The sequence below is a fragment of the Stylophora pistillata genome, chromosome 3 (assembly GCF_964205215.1).
Source record: "Stylophora pistillata chromosome 3, jaStyPist1.2, whole genome shotgun sequence".
Classification (NCBI taxonomy): Eukaryota; Metazoa; Cnidaria; class Anthozoa; order Scleractinia; family Pocilloporidae; genus Stylophora; species Stylophora pistillata.
Genome location: NC_142521.1, coordinates 19,474,602 through 19,488,558, shown reverse-complemented (window position 1 = coordinate 19,488,558; position 13,957 = coordinate 19,474,602). Strand labels below are relative to the sequence as shown.

The 13,957-nt window shown below is 38.1% G+C and overlaps 2 protein-coding genes and 1 long non-coding RNA gene across 3 annotated transcripts; 1 reads left to right on the top strand and 2 right to left on the bottom strand.

Moving 5' to 3' along the window:
• Positions 1-3,818, bottom strand: LOC148734930 (uncharacterized). The gene is made up of 5 exons (XM_088753654.1): positions 2,924-3,818; positions 1,770-2,606; positions 1,480-1,562; positions 1,047-1,266; positions 1-501 (listed from the first exon to the last, which is right to left on the bottom strand). Exons 1-5 carry the CDS (start codon positions 3,000-3,002, stop codon positions 380-382), a joined length of 1,341 nt encoding a protein of 446 aa, XP_088609780.1. The 5' UTR covers positions 3,003-3,818; the 3' UTR covers positions 1-379.
• A 1,875-nt stretch (positions 3,819-5,693) lies between these two features.
• Positions 5,694-12,649, top strand: LOC111343818 (uncharacterized). Its single transcript, XM_088753653.1, has 9 exons — positions 5,694-6,873; positions 7,375-7,615; positions 8,100-8,212; positions 8,595-8,878; positions 9,353-9,620; positions 9,827-10,024; positions 10,300-10,457; positions 10,705-10,811; positions 10,996-12,649. Exons 1-9 carry the CDS (start codon positions 6,018-6,020, stop codon positions 11,510-11,512), a joined length of 2,742 nt encoding a protein of 913 aa, XP_088609779.1. The 5' UTR covers positions 5,694-6,017; the 3' UTR covers positions 11,513-12,649.
• On the bottom strand, positions 8,239-9,586 carry LOC148734929 (uncharacterized). Its single transcript, XR_015998835.1, has 2 exons — positions 9,446-9,586; positions 8,239-8,860 (listed from the first exon to the last, which is right to left on the bottom strand). It is a non-coding gene; the product is annotated as an uncharacterized LOC148734929 (long non-coding RNA).
• Positions 12,650-13,957: the final 1,308 nt, after the last annotated feature.

The window sequence follows — 13,957 nt, the reverse complement described above, 5'->3', positions numbered from 1 at the left end:
TCCATTGAAACCATATCTTTAATTGCATCTAAAATTTCTTGCAAAAAAAATTGAATAGAAATAACAAAAAACCAAAAATCTTATATTTCTTCTAGGTCAACACTATGAAACCGGTAGTTTTCCTCTCGCTCAACACTATCATTAACAACACTACTTTTTTTTATCAAGCAATACGACTTAACTTGCCAACTCTGTCAAATTGTTATTCTTCTTTTTGATCGACACTATAATACGGTTACTGTTATTTTTGGCCAAGACTATGAAACTGTTATTCTGTATTTTGGTCAACATTATCAAACAGAAATTTTCTTTTTGGTCAACATAATGAAATTGGTAAACTCTTGAAGTTAAACAGTTTTACAGTAATTATAAAAAGTGTTCATTCTGCTCGTTGCTCTCGTACTCTTGGGGGCCTTCTAGCTTCCACACATTTCATGTTTATCTTCTGTATGATTTGGCTCGGTTGAGGAGAGTCCTTTGAAAACTTTGAACAGACTTTACCTGAAAAAAAAAGTTTAAGTTAATATTAAGTCATATTTACATGTAAAACAGTACCCCAACTTATACGTGGAATGTTGCCTTACCAAGAAACAAAAATTGCTTGATTGGAGGTAATCAATTGTAATGGGTTCTGTTTTGTTTGCTTGATTTATAAAATTAATAACTTAATTGAAAGCTCAGTGACATTATTTTTTTTTTCATTTACTGGTGTCTTAATTATCTCTACTGTGGCTAAGGGAGTAAGATTAAAACCTTTAGATCAGTTTTATACATTTTTTGTGGAAGTTTCAATCCAGGTTAATTGTAATGGGCTGCAATGGAAACTACTGGGATTCCAGTACTTTGTGTCCAAATAAAACTCTCTCTGCTTCAATTCTATATCATAATTATTGCATGCAAGTTTGTATTAAATTGCTTATTTTTTAAGGACAACAATGCCTTAAAAACCCAGTCAATTCAAGTTCTAATTAGTGAGTTAGAGATCCCCATGACTGCAAGTTATGTACTTATTTCTGAATAAAATAATTCAGTGTTGCACTACTTACCAACAAGGGCATCAACGATGAGGGGGGTCAACGGAATGTTTGCATCACCGCTTTTGCCTTTTCTATCACTTCCCCTTGCACTTGAAATTGCAAGTGTTTCTTTGGTGAAGAATATGTCAACAACAGCGTTGACATATCCGGACCAGGACTTGAACGCAGAACAGTAGGCCCGTTGGTGAGGGTACCAGAAGACACTGGATCCCTCCATGACCTCTACCATCTGTAAATAAAAAAAACGTATACTAAGTTATATTTTAGTCTGTTTGTGACCTCTACATGTTCATTGTTGGTCGTTTGCACTGAAACAGCTTACAAAAAAAATCAAGTTATGGGTACGAAGAATGCCTAATTAACGAACAAATAAATAAACAATACACCACGCAAATATAACTCAATGAAAAAACATAACGTTATATAATATTGTCAGTAATACCTTGTATTCAGCAGCCAATGTGCTGTCCACTACTCCAGCTCCTGGTCTGTTGTTTATAACTTCTGCAGATGTCTTTGATTTTACTTCAGTATTAAAGAAAATAATCTGCTGTTATCACTCTGTTTAAGCTGATCATACTTCATGTTTTTAAAACAGAATTAACTCCTTACTTCACTAAATTCTATTGAGTATCATCTCCAAATGGTACTATAGCCTACATGTAGATGTACATGTGTGTTGGTGTGTAGCTGAAAACATGGAGCTTTCAAACTCAGAAAGTGGAAACTTACATGCTATGTTGAGTCTCTTGTGCACTTTCTCCAGCCGCTTCCTTAACGCTTTTATCTCCATCCTCTGTTCTTTACAGCAGTCACTACTAAAAGCATCAGCATCCTCAAGGATTTGTTCCCCCACCACCTCCTCCTCCATTTCATCATCACTGTTGTCTGCAATGGCACTTTGAAAATGAAGACCTCTCTTGGGCTCACGGGTTCCCTTTGTTTTAGTAGCAGCTGGCTTTGGGTTAGCAGCTGAAGAGCTCTGCTTCGATTGCACTGATCCTGGAGTGGAGATAACACTGGTGTTTGGGGTTCTGGTGAATGATTTGGTACCAGTAGAACTTCCAGGCACAGTTAGGTTGGCTACTGAAGATTCTTGTATGGTTGATCGCATTGACTCAGGAGTTGTGCTTGGGGTTCTGCCTGATGTGTAAGCGATGCGAGCTGGAGTCATTGGTGACTGGTTCGAAGAGTTGGCTTGGCGAAGTGGTTGGGGTGTGAAAGTGACGCTGGGTGAATCATTTACAATTGTAACCTCATCATTGTGTGTAGTTGCTGTTGTAGAAGCAACCCATCGACTTATAGCCTGGGCCTTTCTTGCTTCCAGCATCATCTTCTGTCTTTCTTGCTCCTGTTCTTTCTTCTTCCTTTTCTCTTCCTTGTTTTGGACAGCCTGCTCCTTTTCTTTAGCACTCTCTGTTGACTCCTGCTTCTTTTTCTTTTTCTGGTTTTCCTTGTCTCCTTCAGGATGCTTTCTTTTTTTCTGTGCTTTGGGCTCCTGTCCTTTGTTTCCATTCTTCTTTTCTTTTTCTAATTGCATCCTCTCCTTCATAAGCTCGTTCTTATCCGCTGTAAAGAAAGATTTTGAAAAAAAAAAAAAACAGTTCATCCTTTTGCCTTGCAACATTTTAAATGGTAGAAAAACTGAGAAGAGGACAATTCAAAGATTAAGCGAGTGATTTCAAAGTGGCCGACCAGGTGGCGCACAGTCAATTTAAATTAAAAACATCCAAGAGTCAAAGGCATCTTAGGCTGGTGGTACAACAAGCACTGTGCGGAAACTACAAGAGAGAAGATAAGTAAGATAAAACCGTGCCCGGTGGTGGCATTGTACATGTAGTACATGTAAATTAAACCTGGATAAGCGACAATCAAAATTGACTCACCCCCTTTGTTTAGTATCTTGGCATCATAGTATTTACCATTGGGGATCCACAAAGCATTAACGATATCCCCAACTTGCATTTCATTGTCTTCTTCGTCGTCAGGGAAGATGTGTCGAACTTCCTCTTCAGCAAGCACTCTCAAATTTTCATCATCCTCATATTTTACAAGGTACCAAAGTTCTACAGGTGTAACAAAAATTAAAACCCTTTGAATTTTCTTAAATTCAAACAATTAACTGTCAGCAGCAAGAGGCATAAAAAAAACTTTTTTAATTAAGGGGCCAGGCTGTTTGGATGCTTTCTGGGAATACAATCTGTACAGTTACTGGTCACTTTGTCACCAGTGAGTCTCGCCACCAGAAAACAACCCAAGATACTACCAATACCATGCATTTCTAGTTCTTAAAACATGTGCAGAGTGGCATTGAGTTTGTTGGTGGTGAAACTTCCTGTTGGTGAGATGACCGGTAACCATATGTACATACCCCTATGCCCTTTGAATTTTGACTAATGTCTGAAGCAGCAAGTTTTTGGAGCAACAAGAGGACTCTTGTTTCTTGGTCAGTTGTAATGTTTCCCGATTTGCAATACAATAAATATATTACTGGAGCACCAAAGTCAATAGAACTGATTGAAATGTTCTATTCAAGGGGGGAAATCCATTCATAACTTTGGCTCAAATTTTCCTTTTAAGTTCAGTTTACCGGTAGTTTCTGTTATTACTCTCTGGCTAGAGACATTACTTAAACATGTTCCAGGGAAATTTAGGCAACTGATATGTGCAGAGTGAGTAAAGGTAATGTCTTTTCTTTGTCTTCAAATGTTTGATATGCAAGGTCTATAAGCATGCAAGAGTACAAGTGAATCCTTTTGAATAAACTTGATAGTTTGGCAAAAATTATAAACAACTAAGGTGCATGTACTTACTCACTGATCTGACCACAGGCAGCCCAAGCTCACTACGAGAAAAGCGGACGTGACTCTTACCGTGTTGCGTAACGTTTTATATTTATAAAGGTTTGTATGGGATGTTATCGGTTTGCCTTAAAAGAGAGAAAAAAATGTCTTGTTTTGAAATATAATGGGCTCACTTTATTGCCTTGTTGTTTTCTTTGTTGATTCCGAACGTCTCAGGCCATTTTGAAGCGTTTTCGGCGAGTTAGCGCTATGTTGGTGTTCAAGCTTACTACGAGAAAAGCGGACGTGACTCTTACGGTGTTGCGTAACGTTTTATATTTATAAAGGTTTGTATGGGATGTTATCGGTTTGCCTTAAAAGAGAGAAAAAAATGTCGTGTTTTGAAATATAATGGGCTCACTTTATTGCCTTGTTGTTTTCTTTGTTGATTCCGAACGTCTCAGGCCATTTTGAAGCGTTTTCGGCGAGTTAGCGCTATGTTGGTGTTCAACTGCTAAAAGAAAGACAAGGCCGGAAACCTATTTTAGAAGCGTCCGTCGCCCGAAGCGAATAATTCCGCCAAAAAATTTCCACCAGTCTCGATTCCTCCAGAAAATCAAAGCAGAGATGTTGCAGTTCCATTTTCCATTCACTCGATTCACAATTCCTCCCCCAGATCTTTCACTAGCGATACTTTTATCTCCAGATCGATAGGCTTTCCCATTTCGAATTTGGCTGGTTGAAACGACCACTGTCCCTTCGCCGATCGCACAGTATGTTGGGTAACAAAAATAAGCCCGGCGAGGGTAGCCAGCGGCCTGCAGTCCAAAAACAAACCCGTTAGCTCCCCTGGAATTTCGCCGCAGGTTTCGTTCATAGCTTGACACTCAGGAACGTGCACATGGCGATCGATCTCGGGTTTCCACTGAGATATTTAAATTAGTAAACACATTTTCATTCGATGTTGATTGGTCGATCAAAACAATGCGGTCTTGACAAAACCTCTCGAGGGGACCAGGGGAGCTAACGGGTTTGTTTTTGGACTGCAGGCCGCTGGCTACCCTCGCCGGGCTTATTTTTGTTACCCAACATACTGTGCGATCGGCGAAGGGACAGTGGTCGTTTCAACCAGCCAAATTCGAAATGGGAAAGCCTATCGATCTGGAGATAAAAGTATCGCTAGTGAAAGATCTGGGGGAGGAATTGTGAATCGAGTGAATGGAAAATGGAACTGCAACATCTCTGCTTTGATTTTCTGGAGGAATCGAGACTGGTGGAAATTTTTTGGCGGAATTATTCGCTTCGGGCGACGGACGCTTCTAAAATAGGTTTCCGGCCTTGTCTTTCTTTTAGCAGTTGAACACCAACATAGCGCTAACTCGCCGAAAACGCTTCAAAATGGCCTGAGACGTTCGGAATCAACAAAGAAAACAACAAGGCAATAAAGTGAGCCCATTATATTTCAAAACAAGACATTTTTTTCTCTCTTTTAAGGCAAACCGATAACATCCCATACAAACCTTTATAAATATAAAACGTTACGCAACACGGTAAGAGTCACGTCCGCTTTTCTCGTAGTGAGCTTGAACACCAACATAGCGCTAACTCGCCGAAAACGCTTCAAAATGGCCTGAGACGTTCGGAATCAACAAAGAAAACAACAAGGCAATAAAGTGAGCCCATTATATTTCAAAACAAGACATTTTTTTCTCTCTTTTAAGGCAAACCGATAACATCCCATACAAACCTTTATAAATATAAAACGTTACGCAACACGGTAAGAGTCACGTCCGCTTTTCTCGTAGTGAGCTTGGGCTGCCTGTGATCTGACAACATGCATGCTTGTCGATCACTTTGTGCTTTCATAAACACGATTCAATCGAGTTGCTTACCTTCTCTTAGACGCGCTGGAGCACTTCTTTTCCTTGAATTTCTTTCCATCTTTTCTTGCAGTGGGAATAGGCAAACAAACCTTAAAACTCGCTCTGTATAAGTAACAAACTCTCTGAAGAAAGGCTTGCCGAAATGTGTGAAAAATTTGAAAAGGACGCGCATTTCGGCGTGGGTCTGAAGGGCTCTCGTTATTGGTCAATTTAACACCACGTGTTCTTGTGTTGAGTCCGAAAGTCCACTACGCACGCGCACTTGAATAACAACACGTGTGGGGGACCGGGAACTAGACTTTAAGTCAACAAACATGGCCGACGATGGCGAGAAGGTTGCACGAGAACAAAGAGGTCGCTACCGAGAATACATGCGTCATTCTAATCCATACAAATTTCCAGCGGCAAGAAGACGAAAAGGCAACCTCTATAAAGCGAAACAATCATCAACTGGTACACGAAATGATTTAAACAAATGCGATGTTGAAGAAATGATTCCCGACACGCGACATGCACAGCCTCTTTGTACTGGCGATCCTGCTGAAATATTCGAAGCAGAAACAAACAGCATGATTTTAGGTGAAGACTGCAGCTATTTTCAAGTGCAAGACATGGAAGATTCAAGCACATTTGGAGTGGAAGAAGAAAATAATTCGGGGATAAGCGGAGACGAATTTGAACTGTTTGATTCCGCGGATACTAACACTTTTGAACAATTTGTCAAAGACGAGGATGCTTGCTCGGACATTTTCAGTGACTGTGAGAACCCTGATGAAATAGACACTGAATGCATTCCAGAACATTGTGGAGCAGAATCAGATGACATGCTATATTCGGGAGCTCCAATCACAAGTAACTCAAGTGTTGTGTTGTTGCTATCTTTCGTGTTTAAGCACAAGCTTACACGTGAAGCATTCAATGATTTGCTTGCAGTAATAGAGGCTCACTGTCCCCGGCCTAACAACTGCAAGACAACAGTAAACAACCTGTTCCAATTTCTGAGCAGAGCGAAGGGAAATGTTGTCAAGGATTACTTCTGTGGTTTCTGCAAGGCATATTATGGCAAAGATGTCAAAGGAAACTGTACCATTTGTGGCAAAAGCATCCAAAACAACGGTGGATTCTTCATTGAAGTGCCTATTGAAAATCAGCTACTTAAGTTTTTCTCTGGTAAGTGCAAGACTAAGTATGTAATTGTGTTACAGTATTAAAGTATTTTCAAATGCTACTACCACAGTCCAACAGTCGTCATAATTTATAACATAATATCGTTATTATTTTCATTATCCATAACAAAATTCTGGTTCTGGAGAGGCCTATTTGTCATGTAATTGGTGCATGATCAGGTTGGTACTGTACATGTACTGGTATCCAATGTCTGCATACTTCAAATCGGATACCTGTAATTGGACACCTACGTCATTTGCAGGTCAATCGACATCAATGGACAGTTTTTTGGGTCCGGGGAGGTGGGGATTTCACACAAATCATGTGCATTCTGATACAGGGATTTGAACCTGGAACTGCAAAAATTAATGCATGCCTCTTTTGCATATGAGCTGTTACTGAATACAATTTAAGCATAGATTACAGGGAAATGTAAAATGCTAGTATGCCCTCTACATCAAGAACGTTCAGCTATGTTTTATACAAGGGTCTCTTTTTCTTCAGATTCAGAATTTGTTGATGGACTAAAGTACCGATTTCACCGAGTTAAGAGGGCTGAAGACAATATAGAAGATGTCTATGATGGTTCCCTTTACAAAAGCAAGAGTGGTCCAGGTGGATTTCTTCTAGAGCCATATAACATCTCAGTAAAACTTAACACTGATGGTGTGGCAATATTTCGTTCATCACAATTTGGAGTTTGGCCTCTGTTTCTCCTCGTTAATGAGCTTCCTCCATCACTAAGGTACACAAATATATGTAGGCCCAATACCGGTATTTACCACACTGTATTTTAAAAAAAGTAAGGACAACAATAATTACAGTATTATTCACCCTCAAACATCCATTCTCAGTTATATGTATCACATGAAATGTGTTGTATTAATGAGTCAGAATGCAGTTACATGTACATTAACTTTAAGGAGTCACAAGCTCTTGTAGGTAGTTAACAGTATAAAATTATGTAAGTTGTACACTATAGAGTACTTGCAAAGTGAACAGATACTTGCATAGTGCCTTCCTTTCTCAGGTGTATAAATGGTTACCAGAAAATTTACTCCTGGGGATAAAACTGCAATCGACTAGCATCTCATCCAGGGGGGAGTAGAAATACTCCTAGTCGGTTCATGTTAAAATAAACTAGGATAAGCCCCAGCTCTGATGAGCCACTTGCCTTGTATATGGACTATCTTACCTAAGCACTTACACCAGATATGTTACTTTTACAGGAGAACTAACAAGTACAGAATATTTGGTGGTCTATGGTTTGGTGAAGAGAAACCTTTTTTCTCAACTTTCTTCAAGCCATTTGTTGACACTTTGTGGAAAACAGAAATGCATGGTTAGTAAAAAACAATTACATTTGGATAAGTCACCTAAATTTTCATTTATTTTTCCATAAAATAAATTTTTTGTGTAAAGGTACTGTACTCATCCATCAATAGCCGTTTTTACAAAGGAATTAAAAAATTGAAAAAAGTAACAATTAAATAAAGAATCTCCAGAACATGTGTCATGTGGTCAGTCTTTTAATTGGAGAGTGCCTTTAGTATAACATGTAATATTTTACTTAAGACTTTAAAAGTTTGTTTATTGAAATAACACCCAAAGACAAACTTAGGAACTCAGTGATTGAAAGTTCTTTGAGGTATGAATTTGGTCTGTATAAAGGGGTTGTTCATAAAAGGAGAAGTTTAAAATTATTGTACTTTTTGATATAACAGGAATTGAAGTCACACTTCCAGATGGAGCAAAGAAGAAATCCAAGGTTATGGCTCTTTCTGGTCACTTTGATCTTCCAGCCAGAGCTGGTGTCCTTGAGCAGATGACATATGTTGGCCACGATAGCTGTAGCTTTTGTGATGAACATGGCGACATTGTCAAGACTACTGGAAGAGGCCATGTTATGACCTTTCCATTTCGCAACACTCCATCTGGGCATGCTAAACCACGTGATGCAGTGGATGTTAAGGCTCACTCGTACGAAGCCCTTGAAAAGAATGCCACTGTAAGATACCTGTGACTTAATATTTTGATTGTAACTTAATATTTTGATTACATCTAAATAATAAAAAGAACGTTACATGTGGTTCATGGATGTTGTAGTTCAACTTTATCTTTAGTTTAAAATTTTTTAAACCAGTTTGATTTTTATTTCCCTTTTTTCATACTACGATAATCAATTTGAGGCAATGATAGTTAGTATTCAAACTGGTTTGAAAAATTTTAAACCAAAGACAAATTTAAACCACAACATAGATATGAATATGATGATTTGTTATTAGTGTGAACAACACAAGATATCAAGAACATAATGACTAAAGCATAACATTGTAAGGAAGAAACTTATTTTTTCTCTATGTTGTTATGTCACTACTGTGAACCAGGTCTTGGAAATGTTGTTGCTCAAGAATATGTATCTTGTTTTAAAATGCCTTTAGTTATTTTTGGGAAAACACTGAACTTCAGATTTCCTTTACAGGTTTGTGGCATTAAGGCACCAAGCCCATTATTACAGTTACCGAGCTTCGACGTTGTTAATGGCATTGCTATAGATGCTATGCACTGTGTCTACCTTGGAGTTGTAAAACAACTTGTTGGCCTGTGGTTTAATTCAAAGCACAGTGATCAGAGGTGGTACTGTGGGAGCCAAGTAGAGATGGTGGATAAACGCCTGCTGGAGATCAAGCCCCCTACTGTGATTACCAGGATCCCAAGAAGTATTCAGCATCATGTAAAATTCTGGAAAGGTAATCAACTTATGAGACATAAGCTGAAGCTTTATTATTTAGTGCACTTATCAGTGTCTTGCTGGGTGGAGGGGGAGAGTGTATTTTATAAATGTAAAGAAAAATGAAAGAAAAAGTTGAAAGTCTTAATTAGTTTCCACACTTACCTAAGCAAGTCCAAGCCTGCATTGATATCATATTCATTTGCACTGTTTCTTCTTTTACAGCTACAGAGTACCGCAACTGGCTACTTTATTATTCCCTACCCTGTTTAAAAGGAATTCTACCTGACGATTATTACCAGCATTATGCCTTGTTGGTTGGTGGCATTACCTTACTGTCTGGAAGATCCATTTCCCCTGGACAACTTCAAATGGCTGGAAAGTTCCTGATTCATTTTGTTGAGATGTTTGATGTGTATTATGGTAAGAAATATTATATGTAATGATAAAAACAGTATATATCACTTGCTATATATAGTGCTAACTATTCAAAGTTTACTCAAGGTGTTATAAATTATTTTCAAGCAACATAACCATGAGCTTGAATTTTTTGGTTAATTAACTCATAAGACTTAAAATCCTTTGTGCTAATAACCAAGATAGGGAATGCACACTTAATGGACACACTGCAAAAGAACTGCAAAAGGTATTTTATTCCTGCCCTTACAGGAAGTACATGTATCTTTTTATATTGACAGATCCAAGATATGTGCTGATGAATCAGCACATGCTGCTTCATTTGGAGAAATCAGTGCGGGATCATGGTCCCCTTTGGAGCAGTTCCTTGTTCGTTTTTGAGGATTGGAATGGAGACCTTTCTAATTATTTCCATGGAACACAAAACATTGCAATCCAGGTCAGCTAGTGTTGCAAACTGTTCAATTAATACTTTGTACAGGAAGTTGATGGTTGTTGTACTCTTCCTGGTATAATTTTAAACAAGTTTTAAGACAATGAATTACTGTTTTGACCAACTTTTAGCCACAAAGTAAAAATAATGGAGTCAGGCCATAATACAATAGAATTTATTCAGTGTGTGTTCTTGTTGTATGTCTTGCATTCAATGGTTCTAAGTTTCCATTTAATTTTTTATTGTTTTGAAGATAATGACTGCTGTGACAAGTCAACAAAGCTTCCCAGAAATGATAAAAGAGATTCCTCCAGGGCATGCAAAAGATCTGGTGCTGCGGCTTCGTGGGCAAACAAACAGGTTGGTAGTTAACCCTTTCGTGGCATATCAATCATTCTACTTACTTATTGTTTTTGTGTATGTTTAACAAATTGTAATCCAATCGCAAGGAACTTCTAAACAAGTCTGGAGTAATATGACTTTAAGTAAAGACCTCTAAGGGGCATAGGTTGTATAACAGCAGTATTTTTTTCTTGTCTTTCAGGACCAACAGGATGCATCTCAAAAATGAGTTTTTTGCAATTGGTGCTCTAAAGAAAGGGACACCTGGTGCACCATTTGAAGAAGATCTTCTGCTTTGTTTGGGTGTGGAGTCCATTGAATGTGTCACTTTCTTTAAACGTCTACAATTTGGGGATGCCATTTTTCACTCACAAATGTACAAGAGAGTTTCAAGAAGAAACAACTTCACCATTGCGTATTGCCAGGGAGGGCACACAAGCTATGGCCAAATTGAAGTGTTCTTTTTGGTTGAGGAAACTTTCAGGATGACTTGTGGCGCAGTCATCGCTCCAATGCCCAAGTCTAGTGGAGTACTTTGTGAAAGGCATGAAGTATTGGGGAATGTTGTCAATCACATTGTTCCTCTCCACCAACCAAAGAAGAACAGATTTGACATTATCCCTTTAGAGGACATTATAGATGTGTCTCTGTACATTAAATTTTCAGATAGTGAGGTGGGATATGCTGCGCATTTTCCTAACCATTTTGAAAAGGACTGAACATTGTCTTGTATACATGTACATGCATTTTCTTTTGCAAATTTTAGACCAAAAATTGTCACTGGCCTGCCAATGTAAAGCGATGAAAATCAACAATGATTGTATAAATTCAAATCACTGAATTTTTTTTGCATTCAAGCTTCGTCATCAGTCTTCAACACACAATTGGACGCATAAGGCCTTGCATTTAAGCTTACTGAAGCCTTATTACATTAAATTTTCGCACCACATTAATTTTGTGATTTTGAGGTTTATGCATTTCACAATTTTGCAAAAGGTTTTGTATTTTGAGTCACTTTTATTCTGTGTTTATCAGTGAGGTGATTTACCTCAATTTTGGCAATTTACTGTAAAAATTCTATGACCTAAATATAAGGATTGTTGTACAAATAAGTTTCAAAAACTATTATGTTATCAAGCTTCAGGTCCGTTGACACTCACATCTTCAAAGTTAACTTCACTTTTCATTTTCTTTTGGACTTGCAAACTGTAATTTAACTTATTCTTTCTTGATTTTTACCTAATGCATCACATAATTTTCACATCATGTTATGTACACAAAACTTGTTTTTCATGCCACTTAAACTTTTCAATATTTTAAAATTAATTGCCAAATTCGCAAAGTTTAGGCATTGCAAAGATTTCATGTAATAAGGAACATGTAGCTTGTTATTTTCCTACGTACAGTCTGCAAAGATTTCATTTAATATAAAGCCTTGAATCTTTGCTACCAAACTTAATTTTTCAAACATGAAAAACTTTTTTGAAAAAAGGCCTTCAGTTCATGGTGACAATGAGAAGGATTTATTATTCAACAAAGTATGATGCAGTATATGCATGTTGATATTGTTGTAAGTTTCATAAAACTCAAGTTAACACTTGAATTATGACATGTAACACAATGACAATGCATAGGTGAACAGAAACTTGAATGAAATTTTCATCTATTTTTATTAGGGAAGCATGTCAGAGTGTTGCAAAGTTATCTCTTGACTCATGTAAAATATTCTTAGACTTTTATGGTCATTTCAGTTAAAAAAAATGTAGCCTGTCAGAATAATTAATGGTTTTTGCTCTCTGTTTACAATAGAGGACATTATTGTCTCAGTCCAATTAATAAAATTGTCAATTACTCAATGTGTGGACATGTGTTTTCCCATTGCCATTATGAGCATAGATATGTCCCATAGATTTCCCATAGAACTACTGTCATGGGAGATCTTTGGGAAACAAGAGCTGAAATGGTTGAAATATGGAGAGTGAATGTCCCATAGAGATCCCATACAGTTTTCACAATGGGAAATCTATGGGGCATGATGAACACCTGTCAGCTGGTATGGGTAATCTATGGTATACTCTTCATAATGAATGTCCCATATCAATGCCATAGGTAAGGACAGTTGTGGGAATTCTTATTGGTATGGGATGTGTATGGGAACCTTATTCCCATAGGTTTCCCATAAAATAAGAAGCCTTCTATTTTCTTCCCATGCATGTCCCATAGTTAAAAATTTGGTAAAATTTGGCCCCATACCAATTCCATATACCCAGGTTACCTTCCCATACCATTCCCATCTATGGGTCAGATATGGTCCAAGCAGTCCCATACCATTCCCATACTTTTGCTTTGGTAAGGGTTTTTTAGCTTACTGCTTAAGGTAAGATTGTCATGCAAAAGTCTTTCGGAGTTTCTTCTTCAGGTTGTTTTGCAAAAGATTGCAAAATTCATATCTTTTAAGAATTGTTTTGAGCTTGTTAAAAACGAATTCTGCAGGATTGAGTTCTGGTGAATATGTAGGCAAATAGACCAGTGAGCACCCTATATTATCGAGCCATTCTCCGAGAGCTTGACCTGCCCCATGATGATGGATAGATGCATTATCTACGATGACCTGGTCGCCGTACGGAAACGGAGGTCGTCCATCGGGTAAGAACGCGTGCACAGCATCTTGAAAAATTTTAAAACGGTGAATGTGTTACTTGCTCCATTGACAGTATTCGCGTATATTAGACCATCAAGTCCACACGAGGTTCAATGTGATTATTGGAGAGGTCATGTGCCGCATGATCTCCACGGCCGGAGTTCTCACTAAGCTGTGTCCGTATCTGGAGTTTCCCACGTCCGGAAGTTTGATTTCCGACTCATCCAAAAACTTCAGTTTATGAGGATTCACTGAATATATGTAATCAATATAATTCTGACTATAGTTTATATTGGGTACCGTAAACTTTTCAGCAGCAGGTCGCGTCATCTTCCATGTCCACTTTCCGTTTCCCATATCATTTTGTACAGCTCGTCTTATGGCGGTGAAAGATGTCCCACTGGCAACATTACAAAAAGTATCCACGTTTGTATGGCTCACCTGTGGTCATCGATGCTCGCTCAGTCTTTAAAAATTTTATTAACACATTATCGTCGGGTTGAAGATGTTTCACACCACCACT